This window comes from Panthera leo, chromosome B1 (assembly GCF_018350215.1).
Source record: "Panthera leo isolate Ple1 chromosome B1, P.leo_Ple1_pat1.1, whole genome shotgun sequence".
Classification (NCBI taxonomy): Eukaryota; Metazoa; Chordata; class Mammalia; order Carnivora; family Felidae; genus Panthera; species Panthera leo.
Window position 1 is genome coordinate 172098570 of NC_056682.1, and position 26882 is coordinate 172125451.

The window sequence follows — 26882 nt, forward strand, 5'->3', positions numbered from 1 at the left end:
TAACTTGCCTTCTGAAATTATTCAGGGCCTATTTAAGTTTTTGTATTCATTACACTGAGTGAGGGTGGAGAAGGTGTAGATTTTATTCTTGTAAACAGTCAGCTATTTATAATAGTGTAAGAGCCAGATAGCAAGAAAATAGGCCATCATATTGATCTGATCATCATATGCCCTGTTAGAAAAAATACCATTTTTTATTTGGCCATTGGTGTGTGCTTTACCCTAGAGACAGATTTTTACAGATTAATCAAGAAAAACATTTTCAATGAAACCATCTCTCCCTTCTGTTTTTTTGTGTTTTGCAGTAGCCATTGAACTGCCTATAGAATTTTCCTCAGAATAAAACATCCTTGTGCTAGAAAAGATTAAAATCATTTATGGCATCAGCCCACTGTTTACCATTGGCTAAGACAAAGGAATGTAGTCTGTGTTCTTTTTTGTCCTTAGTGTGTGTCATTCTTGTCCCTCATTTCTGGTTTGTATATGCAGGAGTAGGAAGGTGGCCTTCTCTGGTGTAGTTCTCTAGTCTTGTGTAGACATAAGAGGTTGTCTCCCTCTCTCCCCTTCTCAAACTGAACGTGTTTAGATCTCTAATCTGAAACCAAAAGAAAAGGAAATTCTTCATTAAAACGTTATCCTATTTGTATTGCCTGCTCATTTTGTCTTTCCTAAATATACCTATGTGCCAAATCCAAGAAATTGCATGCCTGGGTAACATATCTTAGTTCTAGATTCTAAATAGCTTTTCGGTAGTTGAGGGCTTCAGCTAGCCATTTCTTGGAAGTAAGCTCGTCAGGGGTAGCAGTAATGGAAGATGTTTACACTCTTTCTTCTTACTAAGCTGCAGGTAAAGATTTGCTTTATTGTAGAAATTAACGTATTTCATTTCCTCATGAATACAGCTATTAACTATTTTGTGCATTCTTCCCTCCCAACAGAAAAAGACAAAATCTTCAAAGCCTTCAAAATCAGAAAAAGATAAGGAGTCCAGAAAAGGAAAAGGAAAAAGTTCAAAGAAATGAAACTGTTTTTCACTACTGACAGCCACTTTTTACTCACCCTGTTGACCAGTCTAGCTTGTCTAGAGAATGCCTTGTTTTTTCCCCAAAGGAACCATATTTTAGCATAATGGGGCAACTTGGTGGTCCCATTACAAATAAATGGTGGTACTGCTAGAAGGATGTAACCAGTAGGCTAACATACACCTCTTATAGAGGTTGATAGGACTGCTTGGGTCCTCCACTGCCCCCTGTCAACTATACGTGGGCTTTGGAGTCAGATTTTAGTTAACAATAATATGCCTGGAAACATTGGTACTAAGGCAACTTTTGTAGGCTTAAGAATTTATCCTAATGGCCTTTATAGGACCAATGCTGATTTTTTTTTAAAAAGGTAGTTACTATTATGTGGTGAAATTTTGTAAATAAATCGTAATACAAAACAGTCACCACCTAGAACTGGGTATTCTTTGTACATTGTCAAATATCTTACAGAATATAAATGAGAAATAAAAATGTTCCACCTGATACATGTACAAATTCTTAAGAATGTCATTGTGTACAGTAAAATAGTATGTTGGTATATTACTTTGTTAGTTTGCAAATCATTGGGTAAGAAGTTAACTATATTTCTCACTAACCAGCTATGTGAAATAGAACTTTGGCAATTACTTCCCAACGCGATTACCTCTTTAAGTGCCAGCCATCTCTCTGTTTGTGAATAGCATGTCATGGAGAGGCCTCTTTGGTATTACTAGAAGATATGGGGGGCTGCAAAAGGATTGCCACATTTTTATCCTTCTAGAGTCTCAACTCATCAGGTTCACACCAGTAGGGTCTAAGGTAATCTCACTCTGGCTTGGGACAAAATGAACCCTGATTTTTGTTTACTTTGTCTCTGGGAGATCTGGTTCTGCCCTATGACAGACTCCACAGACTGGACTAGAGTTTTAGATTGTACCTGTAACTGTATTTGTTGAGGAGCTCTGAGGCTGTGGAACTAGCCTGGAATTTAGTTGTCTAAATTTTGTCATTTAAAAAATTTTGTCAGTAAATGCTCAGAGTTATGTGCTAAGAGAATTATAAAATTAGGATACTATTTCCTCCCTTTAAGTAATTGACAGTCTGTTTGGGAGGTGAAACAAAGTTCTTGAGACATTTAAAGTGTATTTAAAAATGTTTTTCATGTAGACTAAATTCATTATGGGAATAAAACATTGCCTTAAGCCTTGCTCCTCTCTTTGTTAAAGCCCAGCTTGAAATTTGCGCTCCAGTGAAGATATCCTTGGTTGACGACTGCCTCACCTTACTTGTGGGGTGAGCATGGCTTTCTTACGCATATTCTTCCATTTCTAGTGCTTTTTGTCTACTTGTTCTTTCCTCCCCAGGAAAGGGAGTATATTCTCCTTGCAGCCAGAAAAAAGAATAGTGTCCTTCCCTTGTTTATTATGATTTTGTTATTAATTCTAAGTGCTCTATGATTGGCATAATCAGTGTATAAGATTACTTTTTTTTTTAGAATTAGAGATTGTAAATACGCTCTTTAAAATATGAGAGGGCAACATGGATCTGCTGGAGCTACTTGATGCCACACATCTTTGCAGCCAACTGCATGCTTCTTTTGAGATCCATTGAGGCTTGGCCATTTTGGAAGCTATAACAAACTACTGTGCTTTATCCTTCATCCTGTTAAGTTTTGGCAGTCCATTATTCAGCCTCTTGAACTTATTAACAAGGAACAGTGATTTATGTACGAGGAGTAGTGTCTTCCTGAATAAGTTCTGGTGTAATTATGCTTATTAGTGAATGTTTAAGGCTCATAACTCCCCAAATATAATGTGCTGTACTCTCACAGATCCCAGGTGCCTATGGCTCTTATTCTTCTAACTAACTTTACAACATCCTTCCAGTGATAATGGGAAAACAAGGGGATGATAGTGGGTTTAATGATAATAACTTGTATCACTTAGTAAAACATTGGCTTTACTTGGCCCATTCTCTGGCCAGCCTTTGTGGGAGCAAGAACAGATCAAAACGTTGGAGGCATCATGCATGTGGATACTTGGATGCAATAAAACATCACTGACCCCCCATGGGGTCTACCATAGGCTCATAGGTGCCACTGGGTACCTTTGTAATGCTCAGGATGCTGGCGCCTATACTGTAAAATCCTATCATCTGAGACAAAGTGAGGCTACATGACTCATTTCTGCCAGCTGCTTAGACTTTGGTGACATTAGCCTTGGGTGGCAAGGAAGGATATACTGTTGTAGGAAAAATACGGGGTGTGTGTGATAACGGGGAAGATTTTGAATATATCTTCAGGAGAAGTCCAGTGATTTAATTTTGTGAAAGGAATTCTACAGTATGTGGTATAATGACTCAGGAGATAAAAGCTTATGGTTTATAGTTTGATTCTTCTAAATTGGTGTTTTTATTGTGAGACTGATTCTGCTAAATAGGCTTAAGCTTAGTTCAAACTTTTAACTGTTAATATCTGTGCTGCCCACACTTCATGATGTTCTGCAAAGCTGTCTTCCTTTCTCCCTTTAATCCAGGAAAACATTACAAATATCTAGTCAACAATTTTATTTTAAAGGAAATATTTCAAAATATAAAAGTTATCAAAAAGTTGAATATTTACAGTTATGTCATAGGTTACTATTAACAGTGCAGAGCATAGAATATGTAAGACTTTGAAGAGGAACTATGATAAACATCAAGGTTATATGTCACTGTTTTGCCACTGTACAATGGCAATTGTACAATGTCTGTGACCTGGAGAGTCTTTCTTTTTTCTGTATCCAGCAACCACACAGCCTCCTGTAGAAAAGTGCTATCTTTTCAGGAACATTATATCTAGAAAAGATAAAAAACCCCACATGTCTTTAGAAGCGTTTCAGGTAACTGTGGTATGTAGTAATAAAGCTATACCAAAGAAGTTTTTGCTCATTTCTGGAATGTGGAGCAAGATGACCATATTCAAGTTAGAAGCCTCTGGTCTATAATCCGTATTGAGTTTAAATCTTGGCCTTGACTAAAAATTGTACATGCAAGCTGTCGAACTGTTATTACAAAGTGAGGGTGCTAATAACAGCCACTTTACTCAGAAGAGTGGGGAAATGCAAGGAAAGTGTTCAGCAATCTGTGAAGATTTTCCTGAAACGAAATAGTTGTTAATGGTTCCTCGTCTAAAAGGAGTCCATGAAGTTGCTGCTTCAACCAATATTTATTGTATGATAAGACATTTATAGTGACTTTTTCAAAAGATGGTGCATAATCATAACTTACTAAAGCATATCTGCAAGTATTTATGAACCATGGTCTAAGGCTCTGCTTTAATCCATGGATAGTGTCTGGAGAGAGTCTATGTAGGATTATTAAAAACATAAGCAACATCCTACTTTGGCAGAATTGCAGATTATCTTCTTCCAGATAATAGTTACAAACCTGGGACAGACTATTCAAAGGCACTGGAGAGCAACCAACCAAGAGCTGGTAGAAATTGGAAAGATGCCAACTCTTGAAAGAAGAGAAGGCTACTGGGTAAAATTCATCTTTATATGCCTTTGCACCTGAGGTTAAGTCCATGAGACAACCATAAAGTCATCGTCTTACTAGCTTGTAGAGTTAAGAGAACAGAGTTTGGGCCTGCCAGAACTACTGAAATGTGAGGGAGAATATCCTGAAAAGAGTATTGCCCCCTAAATCTGCTTATAAACTCCATGTAAACCCTTGAACTTCACAGGCTCAGAAGAGACTCTTTAATGCTGGACTGAAAGCATAAAAACTGAGGGCTGCTTATAGGATCTGAGGACCTCAGTACTCTGAAGGTAAAGGATGGAATCCCACCAACAAACAGGCTGGACAAAGACACTGAGCCTTACATGAGATTGCAGCTCCAACCAGTTGCAGCCTTGTGAGACCCTGAACAGAAGACTCTGCTAAGCCATGTCTATCCTACTGATAGGCATGTCTTTTCCCACAGACACAGTGAATGTACAGCTGCATATGGAACAAGTCATCTGAAAGAAACTGATTCCTGCATATCAGGTGAATAAGAAAAAACCCACATCAAACTGGGTAGGAGAGGGTCAGAAAATCTTGACATTAAATTCCATCGCCAGCATGATGACACACAACCAGGAGGCAACTCACAACTCCCAGCTTTTCCCTGAGGAGTGAAGGGTTTGGACCCATGTTTGGTGCCCTCACTTTTAAGACTTCTACACTAGAGATGGGCCTCCAAAACCTCTAGCTTTAATAGGCAATGAGACTTGTATCCACGAGACCTATAAGGACATAGCAAACAAGAAAACAGTCCAAAATAAGATCACATGGACCCACTGTGGCTAATCCCCCATGGCCCAGCACAGAGGCAGCAGACTGAAATGCACCCAGTCTCTCTGTGCAAAAGGCCTGCTATCTTAAAAGCTTTGGCCTGAGGGACAGGCTTCTAATTTAACACATACTTACGGGCCAACTGCAACACTCTCCGGAGGCTAGCATCTAGGTTCCGAGTGACATTCCCCACTGTGGGATACTGACAGGTCTTGGCATACCCTCAACTACTGGGAGCCACTAAAAACAAAGATGGTAGAGCCAGGGCAGTGGTGAATAATTAGGCTCCTTTCCTACATGAGGCCACTCCTTCAAGACTGGGAGAGGTGGCTCTTTTAGCTAATGCATAGCAACCAAAACAGAGTCAGTGAAAATGAAGACACAGTAATATGTTCCAAACAAAAAAAGAGATAAAACCTCACAAAAAGATCTTAACAAAATGGAGATTTTGCTTGATCTCCATTAAGTGATTTATGTGATAGTTTACAATAATGGTCATAAAAATAATTCATGAACAAAGTGAAAAAAGTACCAAACAAATCACAGACTTGAAGACTATAGTTTCTGAACTGGAAAATACAATAGAAAGGTTCAATGACAGACTAAATGAACAGAAAGGATCCGTGAACTTGAGGATAGGTCAATGAAACTCATCTAATCACAGCAAAAAGATAAAAGAATGAAAGTGATTATAGCTTAGCTTAAGGGATTTATGTGATAACATGAAGCCAACCAATATTGATAATCTAAGGATCCTAAAAGAGAAGAGAAAGAGGGTGAAAATTTCCCTAACTTGGAGAAAGAAATAGACATTCAGTTCTAGGAAACTCAGAGTTTCAAACAAGATGAACCCAAAGAGACACCAAGACATATAATTAAATTGCCAAAAGCTAAAGGAGAGAAACAACTTGTTACACAAAAGGGAACCCATAATACCATCAGCAATTTTTTTAGTAGAACCTTTGCAGACTAGGAGACAGTGGCATGATATATTCAAACTGCTGAAAGAAAAGCAATGCAACAAAGAATACTCTACCTGGCAATACTGTCCTTCAGAACTGAAAGACCGTTTTTTCTTTTTCTTTTTAATATACTTTATTGTCAAATTGGCATACATACAACACCTAGTGCTCATCCCAACAAGTGCCCTTCAGTGCCCATCACCCACTTTCCTCTTTCCCCCACCCCCCATCAACCCTCAGTTTGTTCTATTTAAGAGTGAGAGACCATTTTCCAGACAAGGAGAAACTAAAGGAGTTCATCACCACTAGACCAGCCTTATAAGAAATGTTAATAAAGGGGCTTCTTTACGCTGAAAGTGCTGATTAAAAAATCATTTATTCTGTGTGTGTGTGTGTGTGTGTGTGTGTGAGAGAGAGAGAGAGAGAGAGAGAGAGACAGAGAGAGAGAGAGAGAGAGAGAATCCCAAACAGGCTTCGTGCTATCAGTGCAGAGCTTGGTGCAAGTCTTGAACCCATGAACTATGAGATCAGGACCTGAGCTGAAATCAAGTTGGACACTTAACCGCCTGAACCACCCAGGCACCCCTGAAAGTGCTGATTAATAAGAGGAAAGCATATAAAAGTGTAAATATGAATGCTTAAAGGTTAATATATAAATTCAGAATAATCTTATGTTGTAATATGGTGGTGGGTTAATCGCTTACTAAAGTAGTAAAAATAACTATAATGACAATAATGGACACCCAACTTGCAAAGATGTAAACTATGACATTAAAAATAGAATGGGGGGTGGGGAGAGTAAAAATGTAGAGCCTTAGAATGTGTTTGAACTTGTTATAAACATAAAATAGACCAGTTTTATGTAAGCCTCATGGTATCCACAAAGAAATGTCCATAGTACATACACAAAAGATAAAAAGAATCTAAGCATACCACTATAGAAAACAATTAAATCACAAAGAGTAGAAGAAGGAACAAAAGAGTTACAAAACAGCCAGAAAACAATAAAAATGTCAGTACGTCCATATCTATCAATACATTAAATGTAAATCGACTAAATTCTCTGATCAAAAGAGTGGCTGACTGGATTAAATAAGTAATATCCATTTGTCTTGCTGCTAACAAGAGACTTACTCAGTTTTAAGGACAGAAGCAGGCCGAAAGTGAAGGAATGGAAGAAGATATTCCAGGCTAATGGAAACAAAAAGAAAACTGGAATAACTTTACTTAGATAATAAAAGACTATAATAAGAGACAAAGAAGGTCATTATATAATGATAAAAATGTCAACCCAAAAGTGGATATAACATTTGTAGGTATGGGCTTAACATAGGAACATCTAAAGATATAAAGCAAGGGGCAGCTGGGTGGCTCACTTAAGCATCTGACTCTTGATTTTGGCTTGGGTCGTGATCTCAGTTTGTGAGTTTGAGTCCTGTGTTGGGCTCTGTGCTGACAACACGGAGTCTGCTTGGGATTCTGTCTCCCTTTCTCTCTGCCCCTCCCCTGCTCAGTCTGTCTCAAAAATAAATGATATTCATTTATTCATTAAAAAAAAAAAAGAATAGGAGTGCCTGGTTGGCTCAGTCGGTTAAGCAACTGATACCTTTTATTGGCTCAGGTCATGATCTCACAGTACATGCTATCAACACAGAGCCTACTTGGGATTCTCTCTATTCCTGCCTTATGTGCGCGCTCACTTGCTCTCTCTCTTTCTCAAAATAAACATTAAAGAAGTAAAAAAAATAAAGATCTAAAGCAAAATTCACAGATCTAAGAGAGAATTAGCAATATAGTAAGAGTAGGGGACTTCATCCCCTAACTAGATCATCCAGACAGAAAATCAGTAAGTAAACATTGCACTTACCAGACCTTTACAGAATATTCCCTCCAAGAAGAATAGACATTCTTCTTTTTTTTAATGTTTATTTTTGAGAGAGACACAACATGGGTGAGGAGCAGAGAGAGTGGGAGCGGGGAGACAGGGGATCCAAAGCAGGCTCTGCACTGACAGCAGAGAGCCCGATGTGGGGCTCAAACTCATGAACCATGAGGTCATGACCTGAGCTGAAGTCAGATGCTCCACCAACTGAGCTACCCAGGCACCCCAGAATAGACATTTTTAAGCACATATGAAACATTCTCCAGGAATGATCGATCGTAGGTTAGGCCACAAAAACAAGTCAATAAATTTAAAAAGACTGACATCATATCAAGCGTTTTTTCTAACCAAAACAGTATGGAACTGGAAGTCATTTATAAGAAAAAAAATGGAAAATTAAAAAATATGTGGAGATTCAACAACATGCTATGGAACAACCAAGTGGGTCATGGAAGAAATCAAAAGAAAAAAAAAATACCCGGAGACAAATGAAAATGGAAAGATAATATACCAAAACTTATGGGATGCAGCAAAAGCAGTTCTAAAAGGGAAGCTGATAGCAATAAATACCTATGTCAAGAACAAGAAAGATCCCAAGTTAAACAACCTAACTTTATATCTTGGGGAACTAGAAAAGAACAAGCTAAGCCCAAAGCTGAGATAGGGACTAAAAAGAGTAAAAAAGAGCAATAAAACTAAGCTGGTTAAAGAAAATAGACAAACCTTTAGCTAGACTCACCAAAAGAAAAAGAGAGGACTCAAATAGAGGAGATATTACAACTGATAAATATAAAAGAATAATGGGAACTATTATACACCAACAAATGAAGCAAACTAGAAAAGAAATAGATATAATCCTAGAAACATAGAATCTTTCTTACAAGACTGAATCATGAAGAAACAAAATCTGAACAGACCAATTACTAGAAAGGAGATTGAATCTGTAATCAAAAAACCTCCTAGCAAACAAAAGTCCAAGGCCAGATGGCTTCACTGGTGAATTCTGTCTAACATTTAAAGCATTCACACCAGTCATTCTAAAACTCTTCCAAAAAATCAAAGAAGAGGGAACATTTCCAAACTCATTTTATATGGCCAGCATTACTCAGATATCAAAACCAGACAAGGATACCACAATAAAGGCAATTACAGGCCAATATGCCTGATGAACGTAGAATACAAAAACCCTAAGCAATCTATTAGCAAACTGGCCTCAATAATATGTTAAAAGTATGTTAAATGTGTGATCAGGAGGGATTTTATTCCAGGGATACATGGATAGTTCATCTACAAACTAATCAGTGTGATAACACCACATTAAGAAAATCAAGAATACAAATCATATGATCATCTCAGTAGATACAGAGAAAGCATTTTGACAATATTCAACCTCCATTGATGATAAAAGTTTATACCAAGTGGTTATAGAGGAAATATACCTCAACATACTATAGGACAAGCCCACAGCTATCATCATCCTTGGTGGTTACAAACTTATAAAGATTTTTCCTCTAAGATCAGGAAGAAAATAAGGATGCATATTCTTGTCACTTTTATTAAACATAGTACTAGAAGTCCTAGACAGAGGAATTAGGCAAGAAAAAGAAATACAAGGCAGCCAAATTGGAAAGCAAACCAAAGTGTCACTATTTGCAGAAGATGTGATACTATATATAGAAAACGCTAATGACCACTAAGGTGTTAGAGCTAATAAATGAGTTCAGTGAAGTTGCAGGATACAAAACGAATATACAAAAATCAGTTGCATTTCTATACACTAATGATGAACTATCAGAGATTAAGAAAACAATCCATTTACAATTGCATAAAAAGAATGAAATACTTATGAATAAATATAACCAAGGAAGTGAGATACCTGTACATTGAATACTGTAAGACATTGATGAAAGAAATCAAGGACACATAAGTAGATACTGTGCTCACAGATTGTAAGAATTAAAATTGTTAAAGTTTCCATACTATCCAAAACAATCTACAGATTCAATGCAATGTCTATCAGTCTCCAATATTTTTCACAGAAATAGAACAAACAATCCTAACATTTGTATGGAACCACAAAAGACCCTGAGTAGCCAAAGCAATCTTGAGAAAGAAGAACACAGCTGGAGGCACCATAATTCCTTAAACTATATTACACAGTTATAATAAGCAAAACAGTATGGTATTGGCATAAAAACAGTCACATTGGTCAGTTAATTTAGGACAAAGAAGTAAAGAATATATAATGGGGAAAGGAGTGGCTCTTTAATAAATGGCGGTGAGAAAACTGGATTACTTGCTCACACCATATACAAAAATCAACTCAAACTGGATTAAAAATTTGAACATAATACCTGAAAGCATAAAACTCCTAGAAGGAAATACAGGGGGTAAGCTCCTTGACATGAGTTTTGGTAATGATTTTTTGGATTTGACCCTAAAAATAAAGGCAGGAAGGCAGGAAAGCAGATATAAACAGGTGAGACTACACTGAACTAAAAAACTTGTATACAGCAAAGGAAACCAACAAAATGAAAAGGCAACATGGAAATTTGCAAATCATACATCTGATAAGGGGTTAATATAAAGAACTCCTACTATTCAATTGGGAAAAAATCCAATTAAAAATGGTCAAAGGATCTGAATAGAAAATTTTCCAAACAAGATACAACAAATGGTCAATAGGTATGTTAAAGGATGCTGCTACACATCACTGATCATCAGGGAAATACAAACCAAAACCACAATGATATATCACCTCACACCTGTCAGAATGGCTATTATAAAATGACAAATCACAGTTGTTGGCAAGGACGTGGAGAGAAAGGAGCCATTGTGCACTGTTGGTGGGAAGGTAAACCAGTGCAACTGTGGAAAACAATATAGAGGTTCCTCAAAAAATTAAAAACGGAACTACCATATGGTCCAGCTATTCCACTGCTGGGTATTTATCTGAACAGATCACTATCTTGAAAAGATATCTACACCCCTGTGTTCATTTCAGCATTATTTACAATGGCCAAGATATGGAAACAACCTAAGTGTCCATCTATATTGGATAAAGAAAATGACACTGGAGAAAGAAAGTCCTGTGTGTGTGCACACACACAGAAATGTTACTCAGCCATAAAAGAAAATATTGCCATTCACAACAACATGGGTGGGCCTTCACTATGCCAAGTGAAATTAGAGAAAGACAAATCCTGTATGGTCTCACTTATATGTATAAAAACACTGAACTCCTACATAACAGAGAACAGTTTGTTGGTTGCCAGACGCCTGGGGTGGGGAGTGGGTGGAATAGATGAAAGTGGTCAAAAGGTACAAGCCTCCAGTTATAAATAAGTGCTGGGGATGTAATGTATAGCATGGTAACTGGAGTTAACTATGTTGGATATTTGGAAGTTACTGTGTGGTGATGGATGTTAACTTACTATGGCAATCATTTCTATATATATAACCATTATGTTGTACACCTAAAACAAGTGATGTCAATTATTTCTCAAAAAACTTGTGACATAATTATGTTGTTTTAAGATGCTAAATTTGTGATAATATGCAGCAACAGAAAATGAAACAAATCTTAATTATAATTTGAACATACTTTAAAAACAGAATTTGACAAGCTGACTCTAAAATTTTTTAGAGAGATGGAAAGGATTAAGAGTAGTCAAGGGGCACCTGGGTAGCTCGGTTAAGCAAGGCTTGTGAGTTCAAGCCCTGAGTTGGGCTCCAAGCTGGGTGTGAAACCTACTTAAAAGAAAAAGATCACTGGGGATAAAACTGGCAGGAACCAGCAGACAGAAAGGAGCATGTGACTTCTCCCTCCTCTGTCTTCCCTTCTCCTCTGCTGCCTTCTAAAGACAGTCTAACCAGGATTCACTGGCAAAGAAGTAGTGTAATTTTCAAAGTTTCTGTCCCATGCAAGTATATAATTTTGAGTTTGAATTTGACACATGACAGTATAACAAAAAGCACATAGTTGATGAGAGATCACAGGAATGTGCTAAAACATGATTCTCAACTTTGTGATTGCAGCCTTTTGGGAGTCTTTTGAAAATACAGAGGCCACATTCCAGCTCCCAGGGTTTCTGATTTAGTCTGATTAGCTTGGGCATCTGCACATTAACTAGTATTTCAGGTGATTCTAGTTTAGATGCACTTTGAGAAGGAATTGGCGTTTCAGAGGAACTTCAAGACTGGATGGTGGCATGAGTATCATTCAGTGTAGACCCCTTTGGATCACATGAGTGGAGGGAAGATAAAGCAGGAAGGGGAACCCCTCTGGAAAGCACAGGGTCCTGAGACACAGAGACAACCCGGGCTATTCCAAGGAACAAATCAAAGCACATCTGGTGGAGGGTCCAAAATATTCCTACGAGTAGTGTAATAAAATAACCAAAGTCACAACAACAGAGAGCAAGTAACAATCCCCGAAAAAACACTTCCTGAAGGGCCAGGCCCTGGACAATGTATGACCCTCCTTTAATATAGCAGTGCTGGTAGGTGCAGAGCATACAGCAAGCTTTTAAAATGCATAAGGGACAGAAAACTAGCCAAAATGGTGAAACAGAAAGAAATTCCTCAAAAGAAATTCCAGGAAGTAGCAACAGCTAACAAATTGACCAAAACCGATTTAAGCAATATAATGGAACAAGAATTTAGAATAATAGTCATAAAATTGATCGCTGGACTTGAAAAAAGCATAGAGGACAGCAGAGAATATTGCTACAGAGATCAAGAGACTAAAAAATAGTCATGATGAATTAAAAAATGGTATAAATGAGGTGCAAAATAAAATGGAGGTGGCTACAGCATGGATTGAAGAGGCAGAAGAGAGAATAGGTGAAATAGAAGATAAAATTATGGAAGAAAGAAGAAGCTGAGAAAAAGATTAAAAAATCCAGGAGTACGAGGGGAGAAGTAGAGAACTGAGTGATGCAATCAAACGGAACAATATTCGTATCATAGGAATTCCAGAAGAAGAAGAAGAGAGAGAGAAAGGGGCTGAAGGTGGACTTTAACAAATCATAGCTGAAAACTTCCCTGATCTGGGGAAGGAAACAGGCATTGAAATCCAAGAGGCACAGAGAACTCCCTTCAGATGTAATTTGAATCGATCTTCTGCACGACATATCATAGTGAAACTGGCAATATACAAGGATAAAGAGAGAATTCTGAAAGCAGCTAGGGATAAACAGGCCTTAACATACAAAGGTAGACACATAAGGGTAGTAGCAGACCTATCTACCGAAACTTGGCAGGCCAGAAAGGAATGGCAGTAAATCTTCAATGTGATGAACAGGAAACATATGCAGCTGAGAATCCTTTATCCAGCAAGCCTGTCATTCAGAATAGAAGGAGAGATAAAGGTTTTCCCAAACGAACAAAAACTGAAGGAATTCATCACCACTAAACCAGCCCTACAAGAGATCCTAAGGGGGACTCTGTGAGTGAAATGTTGCAAGGACCACAAAGTACCAGAGGCACCACTACAAGCATGAAACCTATAGACATCATAATGACTCTAAACCCCTATCTTTCAATAATAACACTGAATATCAATGGACTAAATGCTCCAACCAAAAGACATTGGGTATCAGAATGGATAAAAAACCAAGACCCATCTATTTGCTGTCTACAAGAGACTCATTTGAGATCTGAGGACACCTTCAGATTGAAACTGAGGGGATGGAGAACTGTCATGCTACTGGAAGTCAAAAGAAAGCTGGAATAGCCATACTTCCATCAGACAAACTAGACTTTAAATTAAAGGCTGTAACAAGAGATGAAGAAGGGCATTATATAATAATTACAGGGTCTATCCATCAGGAAGAGCTAACAATTATAAATGTCTATGCACCAAATACGGGAGCCCCCAAATATATAAAACAATCACAAACATAAGCAACCTTATTGATAAGAATGTGGTAATTGCAGGAGACTTTAATACTCCACTTACAGCAATGGAAACATCATCTAGACACAGGATCAATAAAGAAACAAGGGCCCTGAATGATAAATTGGATCAGATGGACTTGACAGATATATTTAGAACTCTGCATCCCAAAGCAACAGAATATACTTTCTTCTTGAGTGCACATGGAACATTCTCCAAGACAGATCACATAGTGGGTCACAAAACAGCCCTTCATAAGTATGAAAGAATTGAGATCATACCAAGCACACTTTCAGACCACAATGCTATGAAACTTGAAATCAACCACAGGAAAAAGTCTGGAAAACCTCCAAAAGCATGGAGGTTAAAGAACATCCTAGTAAAGAATGAGTGGGTCAACCAGGAAATTAGAGAAGAAGTTAAAAAATATATGGAAACAAATGAAAATGAAAATACAACAATCCAAACGCTTTGGGATGCAGGGAAGGCGGTCCTGAGAGGAAAGTACACTGCAATCCAGGCCTATCTCAAGAAACAAGGAGATCCCAAATACAAAATCTAACAGCACACCTAAAGGAAACAGAACAGCAAAGGCACACCAAACCCAGCAGAAGAGAAATAATAAAGATCAGAACAGAAATAAACAATATAGAATCTAAAAAAACAGTAGAGCAGATCAATGAAACCAAGAGTTGTTTTTTTTTTTTTGAAAAAATAAACAAAATTGATAAACCTGTAGCCAAGCTTCTCAAAAAGAAAAGGGAGAGGACCCGGGGCGCCTGGGTGGCTCACTTTGTTGGGTGTCTGACTTTGGCTCAGGTCATGATCTCATGTTAGTGGGTTCGAGCCCTTCGTCAGGCTCTGTGCTGAGAGCTTGGAGCCTGGAGCCTGCTTCGGATTCTGTGCCTCCCTCTCTCTTTGTGCCCCTCCCCTACTCTCTGTCTCTCTCAAAAATAAACATTAAAAAAAAAAAAAGGGAGAGGACCCAAATAGATAAAATCATGAATGAAAATGGAATTATTACAACCAATCCCTCAGAAATACAAACAATTATCAGGGAATACTATAAAAAAATTATATGGCAACAAGCTGGACAACCTGGAAGAAATGGACAAATTCCTAAGTACCCACACACTTCCAAAACTCTCAGGAAGAAATAGAAGTTTGAACAGACCCATCACCAGTGAAGAAATTGAATCAGTTATCAAAAATCTCCCAACAAATAAGAGTCCAGGACCAGACGGCTTCCCTGGGGAATTGTACCAGACATTTAAAGCAGAGATAATACCTATCCTTCTCAAGCTGTTCCAAAAAATAGAAAGGGAAGGAAAACTTCCAGACTCATTCTATGAAGCCAGCATCACTTTCATTCCCAAACCAGACAGAGACTCAGCAAAAAAGACAACTACAGGCCAATATCCCTGATGAATATGGATGCAAAAATTTTCAACAAGATACTAGCAAATCAAATTCAACAGCATATAAAAAAAATTATTCACCATGATCAAGTGGGATTCATTCCTGGGCTGCAGGGCTGGTTCGACATTCGCAAATCCATCAATGTGATACATCACATTAATAAAAGAAAATATAAGAACCATATGATCCTGTCAATCGATGCAGAAAAAGCGTTCAACAAAATTCAGCATCCTTTCTTAATAAAGACCCTCGAGAAAGTTGAGATAGAAGGAACATACTTAAACATCATGAAAGCCATTCATGAAAAGCCCACAGCTAATACTGTCCTCAATGGAGAAAAACTGAGAGCTTTTCCCTTGAGATCAGGAATACAACAGGGATGTCCACTCTCACCGCTGTTGTTTAACATAGTGTTGGAAGTGCTAGCATCAGCAATCAGACAACAAAAGGAAATCAAAGGCATCAAAATTGGCAAAGATGAAGTCAAGCTTTCACTTTTTGCAGATGACATGGTATTATACATGGAAAACCCGACAGACTCCACCAAAAGTCTGCTAGAATTGATGCATGAATTCAGCAAAGTCGCAGGATACAAAATCAATGTACAGAAATCAGTTGCATTCTCATACACTAACAATGAAGCAACAAAAAGACAAAGAAACTGATCCCATTCACAATTGCACCAAGAAGCATAAAATACCTAGGAATAAACCTAACCAAAGATGTAAAAGATCTGTATGCTGAAAACTATAGAAAGTTATGAAGGAAATTGAAGAAGATATAAAGAAATGGAAAAACATTCTGTGCTCATGGATTAGAAGAATAAATATTGTTAAAATGTCAATACTACTCAAAGCAATCTACACATTCAATGCAATCCCAATCAAAATTGCACCAGCATTCTTCTTGAAGCTAGAATAAGCAATCCTAAAATTTGTATGGAACCACAAAAGACCCCGAGTAGCCAAAGTAATATTGAAGAAGAAAACCAAAGTGGAGGCATCACAATCCCTGATTTTAGCCTCTACAACAAAGCTGTAATCATGAAGACAGCATGGTATTGGCACAAAAACAGACACATAGACCAGTGGAATAGAATAGAGACTCCAGAATTGGACCCACAAATGTATGGCCAACTAATCTTTGACAAAGCAGGAAAGAATATCTGATGGAAAAAAGACAGTGTCTTTAACAAATGGTGCTGGGAGAACTGGACAACAAAATGCAGAAGAATTCTTACACTTTCTTACACCATTCACAAAAATAAACTCAAAATGGATGAAGGACCTGAATGTGAGACAGGAAACCATCAAACCCTAGAGGAGAAAGCAGGAAAAAAGCCTCTCTGACCTCAGCTGCAGCAGTTTCTTACTTGACACATCTCCAAAGGCAAGGGAATTAAAAGCAAAAATGATCTATTGGGACCTCAACAAGATAAAAACCTTCTGCACTGCAAAGGAAACAATCAACAAAACTAAAAGGCAACTGATGGAATGGGAAAAGATATTTGCAAATGACATATCGGACAAAGGGCTAGTATCCAAAATCTATAAAGAATTCATCAAACTCCACACCCGAAAAACAAATAATCCAGTGAAGAAATGGGCAGAAGACATGAATAGACACTTCTCTAAAGAAGACATCCAGATGGCCATCAGGCACATGAAAAGATGCTCAATGTCGCTCCTCATCAGGGAAATACAAATCAAAACCACACTGAGATACCACCTCACGCCAGTCAGAGTGGCTAAAATGAACAAATCAGGAGACTATAGATGCTGGAGAGGATGTGGAGAAACGGGAACCCTCTTGCACTGTTGGTGGGAATGCAAACTGGTGCAGCCGCTCTGGAAAACAGTGTGGAGGTTCCTCAAAAAATTAAAAATAGATCTACCCTATGACCCAGGAATAGCACTGCTAGGAATTTACCCAAGGGATACAGGAGTGCTGATGCATAGGGGCACTTGTACTCCAATGTTTATAGCAGCACTTTCAACAATAGCCAAATTATGGAAAGAGTCTAAATGTCCATCAACTGAATATGGATAAAGAAGATGTGGTTTATATATACAATGGAATACTACTTGGCAATGAGAAAGAATGAAATCTGGCCATTTGTAGCAACATGGATGGAACTGGAGAGTGTTATGCAAGTGAAATAAGTCAGGCAGAGGAAGACAGATACCATATGTTTTCACTTATATGTGGATTCTGAGAAACTCAGCAGAAGACCACGGAGGAGGGGAAGGGGGAAAAAAAGTTACAGAGAGGGAAGGAGGCAAACCATAAGAGACTCTTAATACTGAGAACTGAGGGTTGATGGGGGTGAGGGGGAGGGGAAAGTGGGTGATGGGTATTGAGGAAGGCACTTGTTGGGATGAGCATTGAGTGTTGTATGGAAACCAATTTGACAAATTTCATTAAAAAAAAAAAAAAAGAGTAGTCAAAACAATCTCGGAAAAAGTAACAGTGCTGGAGGATCTTTAAGTACCGGACTTTAAGATGTGTCATAAAGTCACAGTAACCAAAACAATGGAGTATTAAAATAGGGGACAAATACATCAATGGAAAAGAAGAGAGGGTCCAGTCCAGAAACATCTATACTTAAAACCTCATTGGTTTTCAACAAAGGCACCCAAGCAATTCAACGGGGAAAGGAAAGATTTTTCAACAAATGGTGTTGGAAGACTGTATATCTGCTTGAGGGAGCTGTAGGATGGGGGGAATCTCAATCCTCCTCTCACATATAAACAAAAATAATTTCAACATGGGTCATAGACCTATAACTTCTAGAAGAAAACCTATTAGAATATGCTCATGACTTGTTAGTAGACAAATATTTTTTTAGACAGGACACAATAACCATAAAATTTTAAAATGTATAAATTATAATTAAAATCTCATTAAAAGACACCATTAAGGAAATGAGTTGGGAAGCCACAGAAAGAAAATATTTGCAAAATATATCTCACAGATTTGTATCTAGGAAATGCAAATAAAGAAGTTTTACAACTCAATAACTAAAAGACAACCCAGGAACAATGGGGAAGAATAGTTTTCAGCAAAAGGTCCTGGGACATGTACATGGCAAAAGAAGGAAGTTGGATCCCTAACTTAACACAGTACACAAAAATTAAATGGATCAAAAATATAAATGTAAGAGCAACAACTATAAAACTCTTAGAGCGAAACAGCTGTAAATATTTTCTTAGATATGACGCCAAAAGTGCATATAGCATATATAACTAAAGACAGAAAAAAAGATAAACTGGACTTCATCAAAATAAAAATTTTTACATCAAAGGATACTATCAAGAAAGTAAAAAATACTTCCACAGAATGGAAGAGGATATTTGCAAATGATTATTGGGTAAAACACTTGTATCTAGGGTCTATTAAGAATTCTTATAACTTGGGGCGCCTGGGTAGCTCAATTGGTTAAGGGGCCGACTCTTGAATTTCAGCTCAGGTCATGATCTCACGGTTTGTGAGTTGGAGGCCCGCATCAGGCTCTGCACTCACAGTGTGGAACCTGCTTGGGATTCTCTCCCCTCCTCTCTCTGACCCTCCCCTGCTCGCTCTCTGTCTCTGTGTCTGTCTGTCTCTCTCTCAAAATAAATAAATAATAAAAAACGAATTCTTATAACCCAACAAAAAGATAAATTACTAGGTTAAAAAATGGGCAGAGGACTTGAATAGACAGTTCTCCAAAGGTACAAAAATGGCCAGAAAGCCCATGAAAAGATGCTCCATATCTTTAGTCATTAGGGAAATGGAAATCAGAACCACGATGAGATACCACTTTACACCCACTGGGACATTATAAACAAAAAGGCAGACAAGCCTTTGTGTGCCACTGGTGGGAATGCAAGATTTCTCAGGTGCTGTGCAAAGACTAGCAGGGCTGCAGCACAGTGAGCGGGAGGGGGAGGCGGAGGCTGTTTTTGCAGGTGTAGTAGAAAGTTCCCAGAGGGTTTGTGAAGGGAACTTGATACACTGCAGGTGGATGAGAGGACTTGCCCATGGACTGGGGCAAGGGGCGAGGATAAGAGGAGTCCGATAACGTCTGGGTTTCCGTCCTGACCGGCTAGTTGAATAGAGCTGCTATTTACTGAGGAAAGGCGACTGTGGAGGCAGGTAGTGAGAAAACGCAGAGTTCCATTTTAACCAAGTGAGGGTAGATACCGTGTCAGGAACCGATCTCACTTTTTCCTTTCAACGAGACACCCGGGTTTGGGTGGGCGGGGCTTTTGGCTTCCCAGGCAGACACCACATTTCCCTGCCTCCCTTTGAAGTATTTGTGGCCATGAGTAAATTCTTGCCAGTGGAATTCAAATGGAAAGGGTATGTATAGCTTCCGTGTGGCAAAAATGAGACTTGGAAAGAAGCGATTTTTCAAATCTGTGGAAGCCAAAACCTTTATAATATATTCAGAACTTAAAAAAACTCCATTGTTCATAAGCTGGCTCTGGTTTTAACAGACTGATTAAAAAGAACATGTGGTTTGATAAAATACAGCATAGTTGAAATCCATGATGCTGGTTGGCCAAATAGCCTTTGTCACCATGGAGACTGTACAACCTGCGTTTTAGCATTTTTTAAGCACACCAAAGATTTGTTGTAGATTCTTCAAATCTGACAAGTTACATGATGCACAAAAAGGAGGTGTTGCCAATACAAACTGTAAAGCCGTGTCTACTCTGTGGACCCTCATGCCCTGGGAAATGAGTGAATTGTCTGGCACTTACCTGCACGCGCGACTCACTGCTCTACCTCTGTTCGCAGGTACTGGGTACAGTCCAAGATTTTTTTTAGTTGAGCAAAGTTTAGTTTTTCTGAACACATAGGACATGTGCTTTCAGTATTTAACATGCTGTTTGGGGAGGGAAAGGCAGAGTAAAATTAAATACATTCCTTTATCTTTGGGTTATTCTAACGTGAAAAACAGCTATTCCTGTCTACACCTCCTTAGTCATGTTCATCATGCAGTTTAAGAATTAGGAATATTCAGTCCTCATGCAAGGTCCCCTTTAAGGATAATGTTCACAAAGGTCATTTAGAAAGTTCTTCCAAGAAGACAACTTGGGTCTTTAGGAACATGAATAAGGAGACCTCAGAATAAAAGAGTGGTTGAATCAAAGGCCTCATCCGTGTGGCGGAATGAAACAATGCACACTTACATCTTAAATTCTGAGTACAGGGCAGGGAAGTCGCAATGTGGGCACACAGTCCAGTCATCCTTCAACATATGGCGACCCTGGAAAGAGTACATTTAAAAGTAAAATTCATCATTTAAAAAATTCCTGCCATCATTCAGTTACGATACACGTATCCAAGTTAAAAGCCAGACCTCTAAATTATGAAATTGGTATTTCACGTAGGTGATTGACTATAAAGAGATGGCGTCAAACAGACTGAAGCCAGATTTCATTTCTCACATTCATAGAAGGGTGTTCAATTTTGTGACATCATTACCTAAATTTATTTTCCTCTAAAATAAAGCTTATGTTAGCCTAGTGATTAACAAATAATCTGTATTTAAATTTTTGTAATAGGTCTTAATATGAAAATTAATACTAAAAACCACCACTTATGCAGTGCTACAGTATGCCAAGGTAGTGTCCTAGGACTTCATGTTCTGTCCTCAACCTGCAGTTTATCTCACTAGGCACGCATTGTTAGGGTTGGGCCCAGGAAGGTAAAGCAAACTGCACAAGGTTATATAGCCAATAAAGTGGCAGAAAAAGGCCTTAAGCCAGGACCATCTGATTCCCAAGTGTGTTTTTTCTTACACAGCAAGTATTCAGATGGATTGTGAATATATGTTAAAAAGAAACTTACTGTTACAATGCAATATGGGATGTTATTTTTGCATCCAGGACACAGGAGTTCACACTCTGGGAGAAGAAATTCGCAGAAGGGACATGGGGTTGTGGCCTCTTCTGTCTCGGATGTATCAGGTCTCCTGTGAGAAAGAATCATGTGTTTAACAGGCCTACTTCTTCACAGTCAGAATCTGAAACTAGAGAGAAGCTCGGCATCAGCCTGCACTCTAGCTCAGGAGGGGGGAAGAGGAATTAAGATTGGTCAGACCGTAACAGTATATGGGCCACATGCAGGAGTTAGAGTTCACGGCACAGTAAATGGCAGAAAACATGGGTGGGTCTTGCTGTGTCCTCTCTTCTAGGGTCACTGAGGGGTAAGCTTGCTTTTTCTCCTCTGTCTCTCCCTTTTGTATACTCAAGTGGTAAAGACTGTCTAAGGCTGTGCAACAGAACTTCCTTGTGACAACGGCAGTGTTCTAATCTTGTGCTCTCCAATATGGTAGTCATGAGTCACATGAAGCTTCTGAGCGCTTGAAATATGGGTGATGTGAGGAACTAAATTTCAAATTTAATTTTAATTTAAATAGCCACACGTGGCTAGCAGTTACCATATCAGACCTCATAGCTGTAGAGAAATCTTAACTAGCATCTCTTCAAAGCTAGTGCCCAGGCGTGGCACCAAAATGTCAGGGCAAACGTGCCCCTACGTTTTCTCCCCACCTGCCTCTTCATGAGGAGAGAAATTCTATATGCTCTGGATGGCAAAGCTGGAAGGCAGAGGGATCTGTCCTTGCTGGCATCAGGACCCAGCAGCACCAGCCCTGGACTGTGATGCTTTGTGTAGGAGTCAAAGAAATCCTGACTTGTTCAAGCCATTGTCGGGTTTTCTGCTGCTGGTAGCTGAATACAGTCCTGATTGCTGCCCCCCATCCATTCTCTTGCCGAGCCTGCACACTAGCAGCCGTATTCTAACAAACGCATTTGTGAAGTGTGATTAGATAGAAAGAGCTGTCACTGCCTACCGGACCATAGCCTCGATCTTCTTTTTGTACTTGGCATCTATTTTGTGGCGGTACTCGGGCCTCATCAACATAGCTGCGAAGCTGAAAGCAGAGTTCTTCAGGCCTGCTCTGTGGCACTCGATCACAGTAGATGTCAGGATGGGCACAATGTCTGCAAAACAAGCGAGAGCAGAAAGCACAGTGCTCCTACCGTCATGACTCTGTCCCTGTTCAGGAGGAAAACAGGATCACACCTCTCTAAATGTGTGTTTTCTGGCAAAGAACCAGATGTGTGACCTGTTAAACAAGGACAGGACACAGCAGTGAAGTCGCTGCTTATCAAAATGTCCTTCCTGTGATTATACTGTGTTTTGCCATGGAACACTTGGACCAGCACTTGCTTGAGGTCATCTGCATGTATCCTCCCGTTACCGGTGAGATAAGGTTTTGCATTTGACAGGACTGCCGATGCATGGTAAGGGAGATTAATAATGTTATGCACTAACCTCTCTCCATGCATCTGTTTCTCCAGGACGGATACCCAGAAGGTGAATTAATGGATCAAAGAGCATGACCTTTTAAAAAACACTCTTAGCACAAATTGCCAAACTGCTCTCTAGAAAGGCATATACCAACGTCCATTCCCACCAGCAGTCGTGAGAGTGTGTGTCCTGTTACACCATTTGCCAGCATGGTATATGGTTATTTTAAAGTTTTTTTCATGTAACAGAAAAGAATATATTTAGAGAACAGGGGTTGGTGCAGTATGACCTGTGAGCCAAATCTGGCCCTCTGTTTTTGTACGACTCATGAGCTAAGAATGACTTTTACATTTTTCGATGGTTGAAAAAAATCAAAAGAATATTTTGTGACATATGAAAGTTATATGTGGTTCAAATGTCCATGTCCAAAAATGTAAAGTTCTTTTGGAGCACAACCATGCTCATGTACGGTTTACGTAGAAACAGTAGTTGTGACAGAGACCGTTTGGCCCACGAGGCCTAGACGTTTAGCCCTTTACAGAAAAATTGTGTTGCCCTGTCGTAGAATGTGGGAAAGTCTATTAACTGAAGAATGTTATAATGATACATCATATGGGATAATGGGATCTTTTGTAGAGGGCATGGCCTATCATGGTTGAGAAGAGAGTCAGACTTATTAGCTAATAGTGTGATCTCGGGCAAGTATAAAATAGGGAAAATAATAATAGTACCCATGTGTGTAGTTTTGAGGTTATTCTTAGAAAGATCTGCTTGATCTTGGCTGGCATGTGGGGCTTGGATTTTGGAGGAGTTTCTGCCATTTCCAGAACTGATAAGAGTGGCTCACTGCCTAAACTCTTGGTACAAACAATGTGGTTTATGCTGAACACCTGCTCTCTGGGAGTCTGGAAATTCAGTACATACCAAGCGGGAGGTGCTGATGTGACCAGGCCCCCGTACAACCCCTGGGCACTGAGTCTCCTCTGGGAGACCCCATTTTACGTGTGCTGTCACACAACTCATTCCTGGAGGAGTCGAGTGTGTCCTGTGTGACTCCATTTGGAAGGGACCCTTGGAAGCTTGCACCTGTGCTCCTCCAGACTCTGCCCCATGTGCCTTTTCCCTTTGCCAATTTGGTTTTGTATTCTTTTGCTGAAATAAATCGTAGCCTTCGGCACTACGATGTGCCGAGTTGTGTGAGTCCTAGTGAATTGCCAAACCTGGAGGTGGTCTTGGCATACCGTTCTACTATAGTGGCTGCAGAGTTAGTGACTATCGATCTCACAGTGCCACACGAATGCAGAAGTGCAGGTAACAAGCTCTTCTCAGATAGTACTCACGTGACGGAAACTTGCTGATGTTGTTGGCCACCCGAATAAGCATACGTGCCCCTTTCATATGATCTCCATTTTTAACATGAATCTGAAATACATGTTTCACTTTTCTTAGAGATTTTGATTCAACCTAATTCATGCTTTATTGCCCCAAATAAAATAATCCCTCCTTGATTATGACCCTGAACAGGGTCGTTCCATGATCCTTGCAGCCTTACTTGGCTTATGGCACTTGGAATTTCTCCTTTATTCTTCCAGCGGCTGCTGCCTGGCACCATGGCCTCACTGGCCTTACCTCTACTCTGTGCTCTGTTCTCTACTTTGTCTTAGACCATGTGACATGAGTTCAAATCCCTGATCCATCTCTTCCTGGCCATTTTTGGAGGGCTAATGATACCAACTTTGCCAAGCGGTCGTGAGACCTGAAGGCCGAGTCTGTCAGGCTGAAAGGGGATGAGTTGTTAAAGGAAAAGGGCGCTGCCTGTCGTGTGGGAAAGGGGCAGCAATGGCTGGAGGGGCCTGAGATTGGGTAAGTACTAAGTACGAGCAGGGTCTGTGATGCTTAAGATGAGAGGAAGCTGGGGCGCCTGGGTGGCTCAGTCGGTTAAGCGTCCGACTTCGGCTCAGGTCACGATCTTGCGGTCCGCGGGTTCAAGCCCCGCGTCGGGCTCTGGGCTGATGGCTCAGAGCCTGGAGCCTGCTTCTGATTCTGTGTTTCCCTCTCTCTCTGCCCCTCCCCCGTTCATGCTGTGTCTCTCTGTCTGAAAAATAAATAAACGTTAAAAAAAAATTAAAAAAAAAAAAAAAGATGAGAGGAAGCTGGAGAGTCCACAGGACCAGGCCACAACGTTGCTGCATCATCCAGGCAAGGTGGGGCAGCTGACAGGGGTGGGGGGTGCGGGGTGAGGGGAACAGACTGAATAGGAGGCAGAACTGGTGAGAATGTGCAGGGCAAGTTTAGAGTAACTCCCAGGCATCCAGTCTAAGCAAATGAATGATAGTAGAATTTACTGAGCACTGCAACCTTCTGTTAACTGAATCTAAAGGGTAGGGAGTCCCCTGCTGTTTGTCCTCTGTTGACTCTCTGTGCCTCAGACTTCCCAGCCCAGTCATCCAGACCCAAAGTTCCCAGGCTGTCCCTCAGCCAGAGTCCCTGTCCCACCTCTGAGAGGAAACATCCACCAAAGCTGTCTTGATATCCCCTGAAATGTGGATGGCTCTTTTCAGTCCTTGGTGTCAAAGATGGTGCTGACATTTTCACATGAACTTGTTCTTACTTGGAAAGGTTAACAGTTTCACTTCTGATATCACAGTTAAAAATCTTGGGAATGTTTGGTGCTTGTGAAAGAGGCAAACATTACAGCAAAGGGGAAGAGTCACAGGGGCCCTGCAGTGGGAGGGAAGAGGGTGTCTGGTCCTATGTAAGTGACAGGCCAGCCCTTAATGCCAGAGGAAAAAAAAAGACTTGAGAACCATCCCTATCACTTAGGGTGCTTCTTATATAAGGATTCCTTAACTTTTGCTTCCCATCTTCTACCAGCTTTTTTTTTTTTTTTTTTTTTAATGCTTATTGTTGAGAGAGACAGAGACAGCACAAGCAGGGGAGGAGAAGAAAGAGAGGGAGACACAGAATCCAAAGCAGGTTCCAGGCTCCAAGCTGTCAGCACAGAGCCTGACGCAGGGCTTCAACTCACAAACTGTGAGATCATGACCTGAGCTGAACTTGGACGCTTAACTGGCTGAGCCACCCAGGTGCCCTCCACCAGCTCTTTCTATCCTCCCCCTGACCCCAAAAGTTCCATCTTGCTGGATTCTGTGCCCCCAGCACATTGGCACTGCCACTCAGGTCTGAAGCTGAGAGAGACCTCCCTTCTCCCTTTCTACTCTTTTCCACATGAGAGAACGGATCTTCCTGCTGCTCTGGAGGGAAATGTACTCTAAGGGGTTGCAAGCTGGAATTCTAATTTTTCCCTTAAAATCAGTGTTACAGAACTGTGTGGCCTAACACGGTAGCCACTAGCCACATGTGGCTGTTTAAATTTTAAAATGAAAATTGTAAGTCATCTCTACACCCGTGGGGCTCAAATTCATGACCCTGAGATCAGAGTCACATGCTTTTCCAAATGAGCCAGCCAGGTGCCCCTAAAATTAAAATTATGTAAAGGAAAAAAAATGAGTTTATCAGTTGCACCAGCTGTATTTAAGGTGCCCCACAGCCAGGCTAGTGGCTACCACGTGGGGCAGCACAGATATGGTTCACTTCTAACACTGTAGAAAGTTCTGTTGGACACTGCTGTTATAGATAATTGGGATCTAAGTCATTCATAATATGACTACTGTGATCCTAGGTACTGTCAAAATTAAATAAGCTCTTGTGGACTGGCCTGAATGCCAATTTAACATTAATATGGGAAGGTATATTCTGATATAAATGAAAATCTGGAAAAATACGTAGGTTGGATTCTGTCTGTATCTTTACAAAGATATGTTTATGTGTGTGTGGATACACACACATATAATATTTAAGAAAACTGTACACACAAGTATTTGAGGTTTGCGTGCTGTAGTTTGTTTTTTATTAAAAATTACTAATTGTGGGGCGCCTGGGTGGCTCAGTCGGTTAAGCGTCCGACTTCAGCTCAGGTCACGATCTCGTGGTCCGTGAGTTCGAGCCCCGCGTCGGGCTCTGGGCTGATGGCTCAGAGCCTGGAGCCTGCTTCCGATTCTGTGTTTCCCTCT

At 39.9% G+C, this 26882-nt stretch overlaps 2 protein-coding genes across 4 annotated transcripts in view; one reads left to right on the top strand and one right to left on the bottom strand.

The window, feature by feature from the left end:
* Nucleotides 1-6484, top strand: part of RFC1 (replication factor C subunit 1) — an 83309-nt gene extending 76825 nt beyond the window's left edge. Inside the window, exon 25 of one of the 2 annotated variants that reach the window (XM_042936597.1) lies at nucleotides 4747-6484. In XM_042936597.1, coding sequence (XP_042792531.1) covers nucleotides 4747-4785 — 39 coding nt within the window. In that variant the 3' untranslated portion in view covers nucleotides 4786-6484. Of the gene's footprint in view, nucleotides 1-938; nucleotides 1527-4746 lie in introns of those variants that run through there. The other variant, XM_042936596.1, reaches the window with a different exon arrangement.
* WDR19 (WD repeat domain 19) overlaps nucleotides 74-26882 on the bottom strand; it is a 113770-nt gene continuing 86961 nt past the window's right edge. Inside the window, exons 32-37 of one of the 2 annotated variants that reach the window (XM_042936595.1) lie at nucleotides 24150-24231; nucleotides 22349-22499; nucleotides 21343-21466; nucleotides 20682-20758; nucleotides 20250-20374; nucleotides 74-595 (exon numbers count right to left, since the gene is read on the bottom strand). In XM_042936595.1, the coding sequence (XP_042792529.1) occupies nucleotides 20263-20374; nucleotides 20682-20758; nucleotides 21343-21466; nucleotides 22349-22499; nucleotides 24150-24231 (546 nt within the window). In that variant the 3' untranslated portion in view covers nucleotides 74-595; nucleotides 20250-20262. Of the gene's footprint in view, nucleotides 596-3538; nucleotides 3858-20249; nucleotides 20375-20681; nucleotides 20759-21342; nucleotides 21467-22348; nucleotides 22500-24149; nucleotides 24232-26882 lie in introns of those variants that run through there. The other variant, XM_042936593.1, reaches the window with a different exon arrangement.